Here is a 16520-nt window from a genome sequence, read left to right as displayed (position 1 = left end):
GCACTTAACAGCTTTTAAGAGGTAAAAGTGTTCAGAAGATTCTGAATCTGGGGTGGGGGAAACACAGAAGGGAAAACTGTGACCCCCAGCCGTGAGCAGCCCCTCTGTTGGTGTCATGCTCTGCAGAAGGCGGAGTCACCCCTTGTGGGGCCAGGGTGTCCTGTGAGATATATAGAGCAGGGTCAGACTAGCTCGTGAGGCACGATGGCCTGGGCAGACCTTTCCGGGGAGTGGGCACTCTGCCACCAGGCCTGTATCGTGATGAGATAATGTTTGTGAAAGCACTTTGCCAGAGAGAAGACTCCATCCAGATAGGTGATTCCAAGGCTTATTCTAGAGAAAAGAGGCTCTCAGGGCACATTCCATTAAGGAATTTCACACTCTGCCTCCTCCTCCATACTCTTCCCTTTTTCTCCCTCCCCTGAACAGAAATATATTTAGCAACCCTATCTAAATGCTTTTCTTTCCCTTAATTTGATTAAGGGGCTAGGGGAACAGGGGATGAAGTGGGGGCTGAGGAGAGGTAGAGATGGAGCTGTAGGGAGAGATTAGAGCAGCTCAATGGCTATCTGGGGCCGAGTGGTGCCTGAGTGTGGACAGGACGAGGGCCTCCAGGTACTTAGTACAGAAGCACAAAGGACAGAGGGAGGGAACACTTGATCACGGAACACGACTCTCTGGGGGAATGAGAACTGAATCCGGGAGGGTCAAGCCTTGAGGATTAACTGGGAGAATGTATGTGTGTGTGTGTGTGTGTGTGTGTGTGTGTGTGTGTTCAGATTCTTGAGAAGTTCCAAAAGGCTAACATGTGCTGAATGCCTGCTATGTATTAGGTACTTTCACACACATCAGCCAATTTACTCGGATTAGGTAAATTATTAATCACCCATGAAGGTGATGCTCAGAAGAGTCATTTTTGCCTGTAAGCTGGGGATCAAACCCTGCTTGGCCTGCTTCTACCGCTCTCCTGGCACATGTTACCTTCAGGAGGAAGGTATGTACTTAGCCCTATCCGCCTCGCAAAGAAGTGGTTCTATTTAATCCTCACAATGTCTCTATGAGATAGATACTGTTCATGACCCCGATTTGCAGATGAGCAAGCTGAAGCTTAGGGTAAGCAATTAAGCTGAAGCCACAGGGCTGACAAATGGCAGAGAGCAGGGTCCTCTGGAGCCTGGCAAGATAGAGGAGTGCTGGGTCTGAGGCATTCTGCATGCGAGAGGCCCATAGCGTGTGTCTCTTCTGATAGTCTGGTCATCTTCAAGGACAGGGACCTTACCTTGTTTATCCTGTATTCCCAGCCCTGAACACGATGCCTGGAACAAAGGGAATGTTTGCTGCAAGAACTAGTGGTACTTGATAAGTTTGGCCAAACGAGTCTCTGCTGGGGGCCAGCTTGGTGAGGATTAAGTGAGACATATTTGTCTAGGGATTTCCAAGTTTAAAATATCACAGTGCTGTGCTTCAGAGAGAGGCTCCGTTGGCATTGGGGATCCCTGCAGGAGGCTTCAAAGGTGACCAGGACCTTGACAATGGGCAGTCCTAGGGAGAGGGCTCCAGCTCCCCTGGTGTGTTGGATTCAGACCAGAGAGACAATAAGGGGGGTGTCAGCTCCCCACCAGTTCCTTCCTCAGGGACTTCTCTCCCCCCTCCCCCACCAGGACTTCTCAAGGACATCTCCAAACTCCAAGGGGATAAAACATAGTATGGGAGATGCGGGGGGCCGGGGGGCGGTGGTGGTTGGTAGGAAGAGTGCCGTCTGGGCAGCTCAGAAAGACAGGAGAGAGGGATGTGGATGACTAGTGCTTTAATTGATAGGGATCTAAGAGCCTTCTAGAAATTGGTTTGAAAGAATAAAGGGCAGAAATCTATTCTCTTCTGGAGAGGACTAGTATCCTCCAGGAAGGGGCCTCAGACTTCAGCAAGAATCCTTCATTGATTAATGAATGCCTCTTTGCCTCATGGTCCACTACAACTTTAGATGAGGCGTTCAGGCTTCTCTTCCTTCTGTAACCCGTAAGGAAGCCTACCAAAGGGCAGAGAACAGGAACAACCACCCAGTTCCTGGGCCAAGTCCAGGGCTTCCTGGCCTGTATGCAGAGAACCTCAGCCTCTCTCCCCTTCTTGCAACAGTCCTTATTGTCTTTATGTGAGCTGCTTATTAACCAGGGGATATCAGGACACTGGGAGGGGACTGCTGGTGCTGGTTGCTGGAGAGGGTAATTCAGAATCGCAGAGTGGAGCAAAGCTGATGTACGTAGTCTTGTTGACAGAGGTAGCCTGGCAGGATGGAACCAAAGTCTTGCTGGAGCATCAGATTGGAGGGTCCTGTGACCTGCAGATGACTAGGAAACCTGGGGGTGGGGTTCCCTACTAACACTGCCCATCCAAAGAAAAGTCCCATCAGTCAGGACAAAGGATGATGGATGGCTCTGAAGGCAGGAGCAGGAATCCTAGTTGTGGGGGGCAGGGCACGGCATGGGATCATTGCTCCCCTCTGAGCAGCAAATGGAGGGGGCTCTTTCAATGCTATAGGAACTCCTCTACTACCTTCCTTTTCCAAGGAGGCTACCTTTCAAGAAGAGGCCCCAAATTCAACATGCAAATCCTGGGCATCCTCCCGCTCTTCTCTCCCAGTAAACGACTGCTGACAGTCAGTCCGAGTCTAGAGGATGGCTACTGACAGGCTTGACCAGCCAGCTTAACCCCTGAGGTCAAACCATGGAAGCAGAGCCTACTTGTGCCTGGGTGGAGACGGTTCTTGATACAAGAGCACGGAATGGCTTCCTGCTGGGTCTCAGGACGCATGGCTTAGCCGGGCTTCAGTTAGGGCCACAGTGTGACAGGTCTTGGGTTTCAAGTTGGGATCAGCTGCACTGAGGGAAATGGCTTGGGAAACTCTTCCTCTTGGCTTCTTTCCTCATGGAGGATGGCTAAAGGAAGAGAAAGCTTAGAGCTGCTGAGCTGGTGTTGGTGCCTTAAAAATAATGATATAAACATAGCCCAGAAGTCGGCCTGTGGACTCCCTGATGGGGACCAGACAAGAAACACTGTCCTGACTTACCCTTCCACCCACGCTCTGCCCTCATCTATCACCTCAGAAGCTAAACAACTTCCTCAGATGGCCCCGTGAACGTAAGTCACAAGGGCCCTAGCTTCTAAGAAAGCTGTCCTCAACTACAGCCCTCAGAAAATACTGGTTCTCCTGTTGCTTCTTCCTCTGCACTCAGAGTAGGGGGCCAAGCAGTCAGATTTGCAGACAAATGTAGCAGGTCACTGCAAGCACGCTGCCCAGCTCCTCTGAGCTGTGGTCCTCACCTACAGGTTGCAGGTCAGTCATGTCTCCCTCACAGGTGTGAGGTGGAAGTTAAACGAGATAATTCAGATTAGCTGCCGTGTCGTCATTCCATTGGCTGAAGAGCATTCCCAGGTAAGGAGAAGGAAAACAAACACCACATAGGATTCTAATCCTAAACAAGGAGGGCTGTGGGCCGTAAGAGCCTTGATGATTTCATAAAACACCAGGCTTCTTTCTCTGCTCACTCTACACCAAATCTGAGCCAGACTGGTTTTGTTTGGCAACCTCGGTGACCTCCAAATTGTTGAGATTCTCACAGAGAAGCCCAGTGGACAGCTAGACCTGCTGCTGTAGGGACAAATTCAAACGCTCTGGGGTGGCTGTGACATATAGTCACAGAAATCATCACAGAGGAAGTTTCTTCAAATTCTGAGAGTCTGAGGAGCCGTGGTTCACACAGAGAGCTTCCCCCTTTGCCAAGACGGCCAGAAGAGGTAGCTTACAAATTCTTCCTTTCATGCATATTTCCACGATGGCGTCATAACGGGTAACACGTTTGGCTCTCAACCCAACAGGTAAAGACACGACAGCATTTCTGCTTCAAAGCTATTAAATTTTTGCTTCTGCTCAGGTGTCCTGACCGTCCCTGCCTGGGAATCGGATCTGGGGTAATGGGTGACCCAGCAGGCACAGAGATGATGGATTCCTGAAACATGTAGCAACGCAGGGGACAACCTGGGGCATCTGGCCTGGCAGGGAGACAAGCAGGCTGGGAGAGGCAGCCTTAAGTACACCGACCTTTGTCCCTGTTTGCTCTTGGAGAGGGCAGGCCCTGCCAAGCCTGCCCTCCTCTTCTCGGTGTGCGGTGTGTGCCTGGGACTCCTGGCTAATCAAAACGTTCCCGGGAACCTGAGAAGGCCTGACCCTGGTACATGGCAAGCAGAGACCCCTTCAGGCAGCCAAAGGGCACTCCAAAACGTGTTCAAGACATGGCAGATATGGGGCTCAGAGGTGTGTGTGTGCTCCTGCCCCCACAAGAAATCTCTTCCCTTCTGGCTTTTTCCCAGCTAGAAGGTTTATAATTAATGAGCCATCTACCCCTCTAGAAAACTCTGTCTACTCTGGGACACTGCTTTCTTCAAACCACGAAGAGCCCCAGGGGAGCATAGTATAGGACAGTAGCCCCGAATCTGAGCTCAGCAGGGCTGCCCTCCTCTTACAGAGGGGACACTCCTGTGTCTGCCCCAGCTCACCACCAGTGAACTGGGCCACCCAAGGGACCCAGTTTCTTTCTTCCAGCAAGATTGTCCAGGCCTCTGGTTCCCCAGGGTCAGACATTAGGACGGTACCGCACACACATCTGCTAGGAGAGCTAGGGACACTCTCTGGCCCTTTCGTGGTAAATCCTCCTGCTTCATTATATTATTTTTTCTTTCTTAATTTCCCTAAGTGATGCTCCTGGGGCTCAAGGCAGGAGGAGCCAGAAAGGCGACTTTCCTTGAGAAAAGTCTGAGGATTTTCTCTTTTAAGTGGGAAGTTAGGCCCTGCTTCCCAATCCCCTTCACCTTATGGAGGGCACTGTGCCTGCCATTCCCTTCCAGCTGGCAGGGGAGCCCATGGTCAGAGAGAAGCATCCTTCTCTTTCACAAATAAACAAATCCAATCCATGTGCTAGAGGACTTAGGGTATATTAATAGCCAGATATTTTGTTTTCCTATTCTGGTGCTTATCCCCTTCCACTAGTAGGAAAGATAAGAGAACACAAAATGTTCTTCACAAGCCACCCTCTCCCCCTCCCCCAGGGACAGGCAAGCCAGGGGCCGCAAACTCTTCTGTTTAAAGCCATTGCTGATGTACGAACTCTGAGAAAATAGACTTAAAAGTTTATATTCGGTCTCTCTTGGCTACTGTTGCTGCTCAGCAAAGAAACTCTATATTGTTTAAACCCTCCAGGCAAACGGGTTGCAAGGCAACCTTTAAACAATAGAAAATACCCCAAACTAAAAATAAAGGTCTTGAGGGATGGAAAGCGTGGTGGTGCTCTGGTGAAGTGATGCCAACATCGAGGTGAAGGAAAATGTCAACGAGCTGCGCAGACAGGGTGTCAACCCCTTTGCCCACCTTCACCCTTTCTGATCAAGCTTCTTATGATCAGACATATTGGGTCCCTCTTTTTATTCCCAGACTCTTCATTCTCTTCATGGTCATGGACACTTTTGATGGCGAGGGGAGGGCTCACCAGGCCAGTGATGTCGGGCTGCCTCCTTTCCTAAAGAAGGTTCCACAGACTCTAATCAATGTGCCTCCCCACTGGCTCCTGGCCCCAAGATCCTGAGAAACCCAGGAAAGGAGAGGGTAGGGGCCCGACTTCATCACCAGGGTCCCTGGCAGGTGGAAGGCAGGAGGGTGAGCTAGAGAGCAGTGTGACAGAAGCTGGGCCGGCCTGCCCAGAAGACAGAGAAGGCACCATGAGTCAAGGAGCACCGTGGCCTCCAGAGGCTGGGATAGGCACCACATTGGATTCTCTCCCCTGGAGCCTCCAGAAGGAGCACAGCCTTGCTGACTTCTGACCTCCTGAAATTAAGAAAATACATTGGTGTTGTTTTGAGTTTGTGGTAATTTGTCACAGCAATAATAAGAAGCTGAGACAGCAGCTGAGAGCCTGAGGCTCTTTCACAAGAACGAGAAGCCTACGGTTGCTTTGGGTCACCATACTCCATCTACTCATCTAGAACCACAGGCCATGACTGGCAGACCATGGTGTTTCCCTCTGCACATACTTTACCATGGACTAGCAGGCCATCAGAGGGCGCTGAATTAGCTGGGCTGATTACTCGAACAATCAAAAGAACACAAATCAGTAAAAAGGCTGTTCCTTTTATTCACCCACTGACAAGGCAGGCTGATCCATGTATTACCCCATAGAAAAGCTTTGAGCAACTGGGACACTATTTTCTACCGTCACCTGTGGCCCTGCCTCAACCAGCGTCACTCAAAGAGACATCAGATCAGAAAGGAAAACTGGAAGAAAGGGGAAAAAAGCACCTCTATCCTCAACTTGAGGTTGTTGGCTAGAAACAACCAAAGAGGCTCCTGGACTTGTGTCTGGAAGGAGATACTTGAGATACCTCAAGGCTCTTTCATGAGCAGGTTTGCTTTTTTTCTTTTTCAGTCTTACTCTCTGATTAAATGTCTTCTAAGGGCTTGCATAAGAGAGCCCAGGACACCCTACCTCAACAACAGCAACGAGAGAGAGAGAGAAAGAGAGAGAGAGAGAGAGAGAGAGGATTTCCCTGATTTCTTGACTCCTAGAAGCATAAGCACTTGTGACTTATCTTGTGACATTTCTATGAAGCAAGAGCCTTCAGTCCTGTTTTATATTTGGGACCCTGAATTACAGAGAGGGCAAGCAACATGGACACAGTTACACAGCAAGTCAGAGCGATTGACCCAGAGCATAGGTCTCCTGACCCTCGATCCACACTTCCTGACCCTCCATCCACACTGCGTTCCCGTGTGGTCTCAGGCCCTGGCTAACCAGGTCAGTAGGGTGTGGCCTCTGGGTAGGTGGTCTCAGTGGAATGCGAGATATAAGACCATTAAACCTGTCATCACAAGGCAACCAACTGACACCCCAGTTGGAAGATTTTCCAGACCAGAGCTTTGAATTGCTCTGTGTGTCTGGGTTGTATGTGTGTGTGAGTTTGGAAGGTAGTCACGGGTGCAGAACAACTGCCAGGTCAAGGTATTTGCAATCTACCCTGCATAAGTAAACCCAGCAAGAGCTTTTTTTTTTTTTTTTTTTTTTCTAGCATCAGTACAAATCTTTTCCTAGCTTCTCTCTCATTCATCCTTCCTCTTCTCTCTCCCTCTACTGTTCTTCTGAGACAGCATGGAATCTAACTTCAGGGGCAAAGCTAATAGATTCCCCCAAGCTCACTGCAAGGGGACTAAGCTGGCTTATACCAACAGGTGTTGAGGCTTCAGGGCCAGAACTCTGGAAGCCCACAGCTCTGCGAGAACGCCCACAAGCACAGCACACTCTACCACGTCTACTGCCCTTTCACACGTGGGGGCTCTGCACAACCACCCTCATTTCATGACACCCACTTTTTGTGATTCTCAAAGATTTTGAAAGGGTGCCACCCTCCTTTTTTTAAGACATTAAAAAAAAAAAAAAGGAGAATGGAGTGATTTGGTTTCAGCATTTTAAAAGTGTAATGGACTCCTAATGAGGTTGTCCTGTAAAAGTGGATGTAGGTATTAAGCTGATCTTGCTGGGTGCCCTCCCCAGGGGTCCAGAGAGGGCAGAGCCACAACATGGACCCTTAGAGGCAGAAAACAGCAGCTGACAAAGGCAAATAAAGTCAAACGACCCTCAAAATCTGAATGGAGGGTGCTTGCTTTGGCAGCACACGTACTAAAATTGAAATGATTGAGAGAAAGTCAGTGTGGCCCCTTTGCAAGGATGACATGCAAATTCACAAAGCATTTCATGTTTGGAAAAAAAATCAGGTTGGAAGCAGGGGACAAAACAACACCATGGGCATCCAAAGATTTCAGGATGAGTGAAAGGAAGGACTGGTGGAACATGGCACTTGGGAAGATGTGGTTAGTGCTCTTTGTGGGCTCAGGCTGGGGTTTCGTTGGCCATGCCTCAACCTGATAGTATTCCTAAACTAGAAGGAACCAATACCCCCAAGTCCCTTTGCCTTGTGCTGGAGATGTGTAAACACACAGGCATGGCAGGATGGAGAAATGGGTCTTACTGGTGAGGAGAAGTGGGAAGAGAAGACAGAGGCCCAGGGCAAAGGATAAGGTAAGAGAGGCCCCCCGGTTAACTTCTGAGAAGAAATCTACTGGGAATCCAACAGTAATAAGGTGCACCACTTAAAGGGAGACACGTCATAAGAGATATGTAGCTGGGGTGACTGTGAATTTCCAGATAGGGGCTGACCTCTACCCACCCTTCTGGACTCCTTGCACCAGGAGCTGGGACCTTCCCAACATGGACAACTCAAAGAAGCTGCACTCACTGAGAGACCCTCTACTTAGACTCCATCACGTGTACCAACAAACAGAGGGACGGCCTGCAGGGGACTGACAAAAGGAGACCCCTCCACAACATAAATTTGATGATATTTATACAGCATTATGCAGGCAAGGGCAGGGACATGGTCTTCTGGTCAGCTTCCCAGCCACTGCAGAGCTGTACGTACATACTTGGAAGCAAAAACATCTCAGGCCTCTGCAGCTACTTTCTTGGCTCTCTGTAAGAGCTGATGATTACCATGGGTGTCTTCAATCTTTTGATAACAAGACAAGAAGAGGTGGGGATCCCTGGCTAGCTCAGCAGTTTAGCGCCTGCCTTCGGCCCAGGTCTTGATCCTGGGGACCCCAGATTGAATCTCGCATTGGGCACCCTGCATGGAGCCTGCTTTTCCCTCTGCCTGTGTTTCTGTCTCTCTCTCTCTGTCTCTCATGAATAAATACAATCTTAAAAGAAAAGAAAAGAAAAGAGGTATCTTAGGGGATAGATAGAAACATTCCAGGTTCTGGGACCTGGTTTCTAGATCTGCAAGACATTTTATTTATTTATTTATTTATTTATTTATTTATTTATTTATTTATTTATTTATTTATTTATTTAATTTTATTTTTTAAAAAGATTTATTTATTTACTTATTCATGAGAGACACATGGAAAGAGGCAGAGACACAGCCAGAGGGAGAAGCAGGCTCCCTGTGGGAACCCCGACGTGGGACTCAATCCCAGGATCCCAGAATCACAACCTGAGCCAAAGGGAGACACTCAACCAATGAGCCACCCAGGTGTCCCTGCAAGACATTTTAATAGTAGTAATATATGCACAACATAAAAATCTACCATTTTAACTATTTTTAAGTGTAAGTTCATTTGCACTGTTGGGCAACTATCACTACCATCAAAGCTCTGCAAAAAAATTTTTTAAAGATTTATTTATTTATTTATTAGAGACAGAGAGAGGGACAGGCAGAGGGAGAAGCAGGCTCCATGCAGGGAGCCCGATGTGGGACTCAATCCCTGGACTCCAGGATCATGCCCTGGGCCAAAGGCAGGCTCTAAACCGCTGAGCCACCCAGGGATCCCCAACCCAAATCCTTTTGAGCTGGAAGAGCTGGAAATCGCTACAGTGGAGTAGCAGTAGTAAAGTCTCCTGTGTGCCATAGTGACTTTTTTTTTTTAAAGATTTTATTTATTCGTGAGAGACACACACACACACAGAGGCAGAGACACAGGCAGAGGGAGAAGTAGGCTCCATGTAGAGAGCCCGATGCGGAACTCGATCCCAGGACCCTGGGATCACGTCCTGAGCCAAAGGCAGATGTTCAACCGCTGAGCCACCCAGGCATCCCTCCATAGTGACTTTCCATTCTCCATTCCATTTTGGTTTCAGGCTCCACTGTCCCTACCACCTAGCAATAATTTCTGGGCCCATCCAAATCTGAACCAGCTTCATGAATGCCTGTTTCCAAAGTTCCCCTCCTCCAAACCTACTCATCCCTTCTGGTTTCCCTGGATGATTGCATATTTAATATTTACATGAAAAGGAAGAATTGAAAGGTTGAGGGGGAAGGTTTTCAACCTTGATGTAGGCAGTTCCATAAATGGTAAGCCTTCCAGAGGATGACAAGATGGGGAAATCTCTCTGGTCTGGAGCACCTAGGAAGCTGTAAGAAAATAACTTGAGATGAACTGTTAGGGGGAACCCAAGAGAGCATAGAGGGATGAAAAAACAGATGGGAAGGGTGATGAGCCCTACATGCTCTTGATGCTCACATCTTTATTTCTTTTTATCTCCAGCTCTGACCAATCCTTGGAACACATGTAGTTCCTACATGTAGATCCCACTGTACATACAGCTCCTCTTGTGTGTCCAACAGGCACCACAAACTTCATCTAGACAAAGCAGAATTTTTCATTTGACCCACCTAAACCTAAATCTCCTTCTCTCTTATCTTTCCTAACCCAGTACATGACAAAAATCTGAAAGTCATCTTTTCAGAATGGCTGAAACAATCCTGAAAAAGACGAACAAAGTTAGAAGACTCAAAGTTCTTGATTTCAAAACTCACCCTATAAGTCAAAGTAATCAAAACCATGTGGTACTGGCATAAGGATATATCTAGATAGATCCATGGAATAGAATTGAAAATACAGAAATAAACTGTCACAATTATGGTTAATTGATTTTCATCAAGGGTGCTAAGACAATTCAATGAGGGGTGGCGTAGGGAATGAAGGGTCTTCCATCAAATTGTGCTGGGACAAATGGGTGCACACATGCAGAATACTGAGGCTGGATCTGTTCCTTACATCATATATAACAATTAACCAAAAATGAATCATAGGCCTAAATATAAAAGCTGAAACTACTAAAGGCTCTTAGAACAAAACAGGTGTAAATCTCTGTGCCTTTTAAAAAAAGTTTATTTGCGTTTTTTAAGTAATCTCTACACCCAGTGTGGGGCTTGGATTTACAACACCAAGATCAAGAGTCACATGCTAAAAAAAAAGAGTCACATGCTCTGCCAACTGGGCCAGTCACACACTCCAATCTTTGTGCCTTTTGGTGAGGCAAAACCTTCTTAGATTTAACACCAAAAATACAAATGTCAAAAGAAGAAATAGATAATTGGATTTCATTGAAATTAAGACAAGTCCTTCAAAGGACACCATCAAGAAAGTGAAAAAAGGCAACTTACAAAATAGGAGAAAATATTTGTAAGTCATATATCTGACAAGGGACTTGTAATCAGAATACACAAATGACTCTTGCAACTCAACAATAACAAGACAACCCAATTTTAAAAATGGACAAAGGATCTGAATAAACATTTATCCAAAGAAGATATGGCCAATAAACACAGGAAAATTAGCCACCAGAGAAATACCAACAAAACCGCAATAAGATAATACTTCACACTTACTGGGTTGACTATAATAAAAAGATGAGCAATAACAACATCCTCTTCTCCAGCATCCTTGATGAGGATGTGGAGAAATTGGAACCTCCATGCTTTTCTGGTATAAAATGATGCAGTTTTGAAAAAGTTGCTCAGTTCCACAAAAAGTTAAACATAGAGTTGTCATGTGACTCAGCAGTTCTACTCCAAAGTACATGCCCAAGAGAGCTGAAAACATGTTTATACAAAAGCTTGTATATGAATGTTTACAAGAATATTGTTCATAAGAACCAAAAAGTAGAAATAACCCAAATGCCCATCAACTAATGAATGGATAAGCAAAAAGTAGTGTATCTGTACAATGGAGTATTATTCAGTAATAAAAAGGAATGAAGCATGAAGTAAGTTCTGACACATGCTACAAAATGAATGACAAGGTTCTTGAGGGTATCATGCCAAATGAAACAAACCAGTCATAGAAGTACAAATATTGTATAATTCCATGTACATGAGGTACCTGGAGTAGTCAAATTCACAGAGACAAAGTAGAATCATGGTTGCCAGAAGCTGAGAAAAAGGGAGAATGGGAAACTCTTGTTTAATGGGAACAGAGTTTAGTTTTACAAGATGAAGAGAGTTCTGGAGATTAGTTGTTCAACGATACTGTACTTAAAATACTGAAATGTACACGTAAAATGATAAAGATGGTAAATTTTATATGTATTTTTCCACAATTAAAAAAAGGGGGATAAAGTAATGATACATTCTATAACATGGATGACCTTGAAAACATCATGCTAAAAAGCCAGACCACATGTTGTACGGTTCCATTTATATGAAATTTCAGAATAGGCAAATCTATAGAGTATATTAGTGGTTGCTGGGGACTGCTGGGGAAGTGGGGAGTGACTGCTAATGGGTACAGGCTTTCCTTTGGGGGTCATAAAATGTTCTCAAAGTGAATGTGAATATACTAAAAATCATTGGATTTTTAAATCATGAATTGTATGGTATGTAAATTATAGCTCAACAAAGCTGTTAAAATACTAAGGTAGGAAGACTGAAAATGAATGAGCTCTGCTTCTTTTTAATAAAATCTTTCTCCCATTGGGTTCTGTGACCTAACAGTATCTACTGTTGGCGATTGCATTCTCTTAACAAACTGTGGAACGTGAGAATGTCGCTATGACAGAATAGGAGAGAAGGGTTATTCACAAACAGGAACACAGCAAACTCAATCTGAAGAAGCTGGAGAGAATGTCTGCAGGCTTGAAGGAAAAAAGTAATCCAGCAGCAGAGATAGATTAAGAGGTGCTTTAAAAAAAGTTGTAATAGGTCTAGTGCATTTCTAGAAAAAACAAAACAACTAAAAACATTCAATACAAAGGGCTTGCAAAAAGGTCTTTAGAGTCTTGACTGCTAATTTAGCATCAAATAGTTTTTCTCATTCTGAGGAAATCCTACAGTGTATAATCACTATATAACTTCCTCCGATTTCTTGACAGGAAAATTTGGAAGGTCAGATGTGTATATTGCCTTGCTTCTCATCATTCTGCATTTGGTCATGCTCTGGAACATTAAAACAGACAATGCAATGATTTTTTTAAAATATTTTATTTATTTACTCATGAAAGAGAGAGAGAGAGAGAGAGAGGCACAGACACAGGCAGAGGGAGAAGCACGCTCCATGCAGGGAGCCCGATGTGGGACTCGATTCCGGGTCTCCAGGATCACACCCTGGGCTGAAGGCGGCGCTAAACCGCTGAGCCACCCGGGCTGCCCTGCAATGATGTTTAAAGATAGAATAGACTGTACCATAAAAATGATATTTAAAAGGACAGTGTTCAGTCTTGAAGGAAATCCTGTCACATGCTACAGTGTGGATGAGGACATCGTGATCAGTGAAATAAACCAGTCACAAAAAGATAAATACTCTATGATTCCACTTATATGAGGAACCTAGAATAGTCAAACTCAAAAACAGACAGTGGAATGGTGGTTGCCAGGGGAAAGGGGATGGAGAGTTGTTTAATGGATATAGAGTTTCAGTTTTGCAACATGAAAACATTATGGAGGTCTACTGCACATTAGTGTGAATATACTTAACACTATGGAACACTTAAAGATGGTTAATATGGTAGATTTTAAGTTATGTGTTTTTATCACAATTAAAAATATTTTTAAAAAAGATTTTATTTATTTATTCATGAGAGACAGAGAGAGAGGGGGGCAGAGACATAGGCAGAGGGAGAAGCAGGCTCTCCATAGGGAGCCTAATGTGGGACTCGATCCCGGAGCCCAAGGCAGATGCTCAACCACTGAGCCACTCAAGTGTCCCTAAAAACTTTTTAAAAGAGACTGTTGAGTTAAAAACCGTAATAAAAAGTTCATTTTTATTCTGCTATTAAAGAATGACTGACAAGGAAAGAATTTTCGAATTTGATAAAGGAACTTGCTGGCCGTGTTTATCTTTACTTTCTACTTCTGCTAGAGTAATGAAAACAGATCACTTCGTTTAATTTTACTATAATTGTGATTATTTTTACTTCCTGGTTCCTCCCTGATTATGCAATGCTTTTGGTTACAAATATATAAAAAAGGAAAGTTTATGTTCTAGTCTTTTATTTTTATGGCATTTCATTAAAGAGGACTGGACTGAGAAATATTTCTATTTATATAAAGTTTTTATTAAAACTTATTTCTAAATAAATTGGAATTTTAGGGCCAGGGTCATTAGTTATCTTCACTAAGGGCTATGAGCTGATGCTATTTTATATTTCCAAGTTTATTCTTATTTTAACTGGTTTTACAACACACTAACTTCTTTGAACAAACTTAAAAGGCCACAGAATCTATCTTGAGTAAATCACAATCTTCCACAGGATTTTTTCTTTATATTAACTCCTAAATGTAATCATTGCTTGGAACTGCCTCTGACAGTTTGATACAAGATAAGCCATAAAGGACAGGCGTTCATTTACAATCATGTACAATAGGTCAACTCTGAGAATAGCTACTAACTATTCTAAACCTATACCATGTGCCTTCCTGAGTTATCATCTCTGCTTTTAAACAGTCATCACACATACTTCCTCTGACAGCTTCAAAGAATTATACATACATTATTTTATCCTTTAAAAGGAAGAAGAAAGTTAGAAGACTCAAAGTTCTTGATTTGAAAACTCACCCCCATAAGTCAAAGTAATCAAGACAGTGTGGTACTGGCATAAGGATATATCTAGACAGATCCATGGAATAGAATTGAAAATACAGAAATAAACTGTCACAATTATGGTTAATTGATTTTCATCAAGGGTGCTAAGACAATTCAGTGAGGGGCGGGGTAGGGAATGAAGGGTCTTTCAACAAATTGTGCTGGGACAAATAGGCGCACCCATGCAGAATACTGAGGTTGGATCTCTTCCATACATCAAAAATGAATTATAGGCTTAAATATAAGAGCTACTAAAGGCTCTTAGAAGAAAACAGGAGTTTTCTCTGTGCCTTTTTTTTTTTTAAGATTTTATTTATTTACTCATGAGAGACAGAGAGAGAGGCAGAGACAGAGGCAGAGGGAGAAGCAGGCTCCATGCAGGAAGCCGGATGTGGGACTCGATCCCGGGACTGTGGGATCACGCCCTGAGCTGAAGGCAGCTGCTCAACCGCTGAGCCACCCAGGTGTTCCAAAGTTTGTGTTTTTTAAGTAATCTCTACACCCAATGTGGGGTTCAAACTCATGATCCTGAGATCAGGAGTCATATGCTCCGAGACAGAAACTGAAGTCCAAAGCAATTAAGTGATTTAGTCAAGGTCACATTCCTTCACTTCCATTCATTCATTCTTCACTGATCAAAGTTGCCTTGGTCTGTGAACAGAATCTACCCTGCACTCCATGCTCTTCCAGTCCAAAGAAGAACCAGGTAAGGAAACATAGGATTACCATACAGGACTTGTGTCTTTGAATGGCTGACCCTGTACGCTAATCATTTTACTGTTCCCTAGATTTCCAGCATTCTTTCTGCATGCTCCTATCTTGGCTCACTAATCTCATATCCTTTTGTGTGAAAATGAGAGAGAATAGTGACTATAAATGTGGGCACATACATAAACATGTATTATAAAATGTGTGTTTGTTTTTTAAGGTACAGGATTCTTCTATATTCCATGCCATTAAAGGATTGTAGAGGTCCAACTACTTTACTGAGAGACCTGTTGGCTCCCAGGAAATCTCATCCAGTTTGAGCCCTAGTAGTGACAGTACAGTGTCAAGGAAAGAATGCTAATGATTTTTCCACTAGCTGATCCCAAAAGCTTGGTACAGGGGAGCTCAGTCCACTGAATATTTATATAGCACCTTGATTAAAAGAGCTCAAAGCAATATTCTGAGTAGCAGAATTATAACCTCCTTTTGTAAGCTTCGTATTTTAAATATAAAAATAAGCTCCTCTACCACCAACGCTCATTATTTGCTAACAAAACAAAACACAAGATAGGGGCAGCCCAGGTGGCTCAGCGGTTTAGCACTGCCTTAAGCCCAGGGCGTGATCCTGGAGTCCCGGGATCGAGTCCCATGTCGGGCTCCCCACATGGAGCCTGCTTCTCCCTCTGCCTGTGTCTCTGCCTCTCTCTCTCTCTCTCTCTCTGTGTGTCTCTCATGAATAAATAAATAAAATCTTAAAAAAAACACAAAATAAATTTCATAGAAAGATCAAAAGTAAAATTGTAAATGGTGCTAATCTCTGGGTGGTGAGATTATGTGATTTTAATTATTCAAAATTTCTACAATTAAAATTATGGACTTTTCAATTAGAAAAAATATCACATAGGGATCCCTGGGTGGCGCAGCAGTTTAGCGCCTGCCTTTGGCCCAGGGCGCGATCCTGGAGACCCGGAATCGAATCCCACGTCAGGCTCCCGGTGCATGGAGCCTGCTTCTCTCTCTCTGCCTGTGTCTCTGCCTCTCTCTCTCTCTCTCTCTCTCTGTGTGACTATCATAAATAAATAAAAATTAAAAAAAAGAAAAGAAAAAATATCACATAATCAATCAAAAATAAGCCATAAAAACTCAATCTCATTCATAATTTCAAAAATACAAAATAAAATAATTCATTAGACCTATCATACTGACAAAGATGTTATGAAGCTAGTACACCTAGCTTAGGCAAAGGAATGGCAAACTAGGCTCTGTCATACACAACTGATGGGATTGCAAATTATTACCAGCTTTTTGAACAGTAATTTGGCAATATCTATCTATGAAAATTTTAAATGCACAT

General features: G+C 44.3%; 1 protein-coding gene and 1 non-coding gene across 5 annotated transcripts in view; one reads left to right on the top strand and one right to left on the bottom strand.

The window, feature by feature from the left end:
• Window positions 1–5169: 5169 nt before the first annotated feature.
• Window positions 5170–16520, bottom strand: part of IFT81 (intraflagellar transport 81) — a 106448-nt gene continuing 95097 nt past the window's right edge. For 3 of the 4 annotated variants that reach the window (XM_038575025.1, XM_038575028.1, XM_038575026.1), the window contains exon 20: window positions 5170–5872. In XM_038575025.1, the coding sequence (XP_038430953.1) occupies window positions 5534–5872 (339 nt within the window). In that variant the 3' untranslated portion in view covers window positions 5170–5533. The remainder of the gene's footprint in view (window positions 5873–16520) is intronic. The other variant, XR_005379150.1, reaches the window with a different exon arrangement.
• On the top strand, window positions 7695–7801 carry LOC119866279. Its single transcript, XR_005379601.1, has one exon. It is a non-coding gene; the product is annotated as a U6 spliceosomal RNA (small nuclear RNA).

Source organism: Canis lupus, chromosome 26, assembly GCF_011100685.1.
Source record: "Canis lupus familiaris isolate Mischka breed German Shepherd chromosome 26, alternate assembly UU_Cfam_GSD_1.0, whole genome shotgun sequence".
In the NCBI taxonomy this organism is placed as follows: domain Eukaryota; kingdom Metazoa; phylum Chordata; class Mammalia; order Carnivora; family Canidae; genus Canis; species Canis lupus.
The sequence above is the reverse complement of the archived record's forward strand: the minus strand, read 5'-3'. Positions and strand labels throughout refer to the sequence as shown.